The sequence below is a fragment of the Cricetulus griseus genome, chromosome 4, assembly GCF_003668045.3.
Source record: "Cricetulus griseus strain 17A/GY chromosome 4, alternate assembly CriGri-PICRH-1.0, whole genome shotgun sequence".
NCBI classification, from domain to species: Eukaryota; Metazoa; Chordata; class Mammalia; order Rodentia; family Cricetidae; genus Cricetulus; species Cricetulus griseus.
The window spans coordinates 176,995,923-176,999,764 of NC_048597.1; the positions used below are offsets into that span (position 1 = coordinate 176,995,923).

Sequence of the window (3,842 nt, forward strand, 5' to 3'; positions counted from 1 at the left end):
AAGTCTGTGCATTCGCATATGTGAAAATTCAAAGACTCTTTCCAGGACAAAACTATTAAAGTGATGGTTTTATTGCCTCCCCCAGACATGAACCAGCATCATGTCTGACCTAGCAAACTTACTCCCACACATCTTTGCCAATTCAATATACAAATCTGTCTCTCAGAGGATCTTTCCAACCAGCTTCACATTCGAGTTTCTTCATTAGTGAATTGCCTAAGTCATTGACTGATGAGAAAAGTGTGTGTGTGTGTGTGTGTGTGTGTGTGTGTGTGTGTACGTGTGTACTTTCACAGAACCACAGGTGAGGGACTGTGGAAGAACTGAATGTACAAACCGTTTGCCTAGAATTCATAGGATACAAATGTCAGGGTTTATTGTTGTGATTCATCAGACTAGACTTTCACAAAGGCTGGAAGATTCCACATTCCTGAAGGCAGCTTATTTCAGGTTTAGCACACAGGTTGGGAGAAGAGGTAGCAAGTGTCAGCCTGACACCAGGCACTATGCTCAGGAAGTACCATTCTGTACTTCTGAAGCCAGGGTTTTGTATGGCTTGGGTCCTGGAGGATGGAGACAATACAGGACCACTGAAGGCAGTCTGCAGGGCACATGGCCATGCTGGAGGGCTGAAGTAGGCGTTTGTAGCAGAAGCTGGGCCTGGGTATTGCCTTTTTTTGTTTTGTCTTTTGTTTTTCGAGACAGGGCTTCTCCATGTAGCTCTTGCCACCCAGGAACTTGCTCCGTAGACCAGACTATCCTAGAACTCAAAGATCCTCCAGCTTCTGCCTCCTAAATTCTAGGATTAAAGGTGTGTGCTACCACCACCCAGCTCTGGGGATTGCTTTTAAGACAGGAGTTCTTTAACAACACAAAGCAGCAGCAGACCCCTAACTACGTGATTTCTGTAAGACATCATTTTATTCTGCCCAGCTCAGTTAATAGCACAGGACCTCCACCCTTATCATTTGCATACAGGTATGGCTGCATAAACACAGAATGTCACAGAGATCAGTAAGTGATCCAGGCAGCCAGGTCAGGAAAACAGGAGCTGAGTCAGCCAATCCTGCTGAAAGGAGGTGGGAATAGAGCTGACATTTACAGGCCTGGGGAATGGCCGCAGCAGAGATTAGGGGAGAGATGTAGCATGTGGCTTATCTAGGAAGAAATGCACTGAGATCAGTAGGACTAGGCTCCTTACAGCTTCAGGAACCTGGTCAGGAGGGACCAATCTACTGTCCCATACTGATAACAAAAAAGATAAGAAAAGGAATTACACCTGGGTGCTTCCTTTCCATTCCAGTCCCCAAAGCTACTGTAGGGAACACGTGCTCCCTCCCAGGGTCTTGCTCCAGGCTTGACTGAGTTTTGTCTGCTGTCAGTCTAGCCTCACTCACTGCCTAAACACCTCCATCTTCAGCTGTTCTCCTTTAAAGGCTGGAGCTTACAGAGACACTGTCAGGTCCAGTCTTGTCCCTCTTTCTTCTTGGAGGGCTCAGACTCTATGGTCTGACTCTGCTCCTCCAGACTGTCTCCTGTCTCCTGTCTCCTCTATGCCATTTGTATATGTGCTTACTTCCTGGACTTGCATTCTTTATCTTCCCTTTTCCAGGCTGACTGCTTTGGCATTCTTTTTATTGCATTGTGTGTTGCTTTTAATTTTTAAAATCAACATGTTACTTTCAGGTTGAGGGTGGAGGCAAATTATGTATAGATGCTTTTTTTTTTTTTTTTTTTTTTTTTTTGGTCATCCTGACACTTCTATTAAGACCGAGTTTCCTAGGCTTTCTGTACTCCAACTGACAACTACAGCTTGAATTAGGCCCAGTATTGTGCTGATACTTTGTACCTGCTAATCAGCAGTTTGGTTAACATCACTTAACCCACTTCTAGCCATAGCTCAATTGTTGGCTATTCGACTACAAGCCTGGATTGTCCAAATAGTAACCCCTCCTCTTTTCCTGAGATTGTGACCCACCAGTTCTCAGCAGAGCCCAAGTGATTTGAGGACCCAGGCATCTTCATTGTTCAGGGCTTCTTGGATATCCACACTACCAGAAAGCAGAGACCTGAGTGTCCCAGTAGGGGAAAAGGAGTTCCCAAGAGCTCCTCAATCCGGGCTCACATAGTCAGGGCTCATGAAGTCGCTCGAATCTTCTGAAGTTATTCTGAGCTCACAACTCTGGCAACGCGGTGGCCACAGGCCCAGTAGTGCCAGGAGGCAGCCGCAGGAGAAAGGTCTGTAAAGAGCCAGGCCGTGGAAACCCAGTCTTCTCCTTGAGCAGTCGCCAGGTGCCATCTTCAATGGCATAGACCAACGTGGATACACGGTTGACAGTGTAGACGGTGTCCCCGCGCACCACGGATGTGAACAATGCTCCCTTGCTGTTGACAAATTGGCCAGGTAGCGAGGTCCACTGACCCGTGACCAGGTTGAGGCAATCGATGGCACAGTGCAGGAAATCATCAGAAGGCCCATTACGCACCACGTAGAGACTGTCACGATGGGCCACCATAAAGTGGCCGTAGCTCTGTGAACGACACAGTTCAGCTACAGGCAGCCATTTGTCCATCTGTACCACATACTCAACGACGGCAGTGATATCTGCCGGCCTCCACAGGCACACGAAGAGGCGACCACGCGCCTGGGCACAGGGAACCCCTGTAGCTGGCTGTGGCAAGTCGGCCACGAAGCTCCAGCAGCCTGTAGCGGGATCATAGCACTCCACGGAGCTCATGGGCGTCCTCTGGAATTCGCCACCAATGGCATAGAGGCGACCTTCAAAACCGGCCAGCGCCATATCATAGCGTGGCTGGTGTGGGCTGGGGAACTCGCACCAGGTACCACCTTCCGGGTCGTAACAGAAACCCAGCTCCACTACCTCCTTGCTGGCGCCACACACACCACCCACAATGTAGAGCTTGTTGCCCAGAGTGGCCACGCCTGCCAGCAGCGTGCTGGCCTCCAAGGGCAGTGCGGCCAGCGTGCGCCACGCGTCCTCCTCTTCATCCAGGTAGCACATGGTGCGTGATGCATCCTCCAGGAAGCCGGGTGTGGGCGTGTGCGTGCTCACAGCCACGTAGGTGCTGGGTCGCAGCGCCGCCACGTAGGCACGGGCCTCGGGCAGTTCCAATTCCGCAACCAGCTCATGCGCGCCGTCGCGGATGAAGAGCGCAGCGCTGTGGAGCACGTCGCGCAGGCCGAAGGCAGCGGCCGCGTCGCACAGCAGCGAGCAGTTGTCCGACGTGACGCTGTGCTCCAGGAAGCGCGCGAGCGCGGGCGCCTGCAGGAACGCAGCGCACTCCACCGCCTGCAACAGCTCGTCGTCGGCTGCCAGCGCCGGCCGTTCCCCGCGCAGCACCCGCAGCGCCGTGCCGAAGCCCGCGGCGCTCAGCGCACCCAGGCGCACCTCGGCCGCGCGCGCCTCCCGCATGCCAGAACGGAAAAGCCCACGGAAGAAGCCGCAGTGCTCCACCAGCAGCGACTGCTCAGCCTGGAAGAGTTGGCCATCCACCCACACCTGCACCGGGACCTCGGGACCTGGGGGCATGATGAGCCAGATGGGTGGAGGCTGCTGCCGCTGGGGGCGCCTAGATTTGCCTGGGGCTACTGACTCTGGGGCTACCCCGAAGCGGGGAGGGGAAAAAAAAAAACCTTCCCTGGGGGATATAAATACCTTCCTGACTAAAGATAGGACGGCTCATGTGATGTGGCCGGCAGGCTTGGATGGCTGCCTGGCCCAGAGGGCATCTGGACACCTGTGTGGTCATTTACTTGTGTTAAGAGACTAGTGACAAGGGCCAGTGAAATGGTCCAGCAGGTAAAAGTTCTTTCCTACAAG

At 52.8% G+C, this 3,842-nt stretch overlaps 1 protein-coding gene across 1 annotated transcript; it reads right to left on the reverse strand.

The window, feature by feature from the left end:
* Nucleotides 1-2,174: 2,174 nt before the first annotated feature.
* Nucleotides 2,175-3,551, reverse strand: Kbtbd13 (kelch repeat and BTB domain containing 13). The gene has a single exon (XM_027411408.2). It carries the CDS (start codon nt 3,549-3,551, stop codon nt 2,175-2,177), a length of 1,377 nt encoding a protein of 458 aa, XP_027267209.1.
* Between the last annotated feature and the right edge of the window lie 291 nt (nt 3,552-3,842).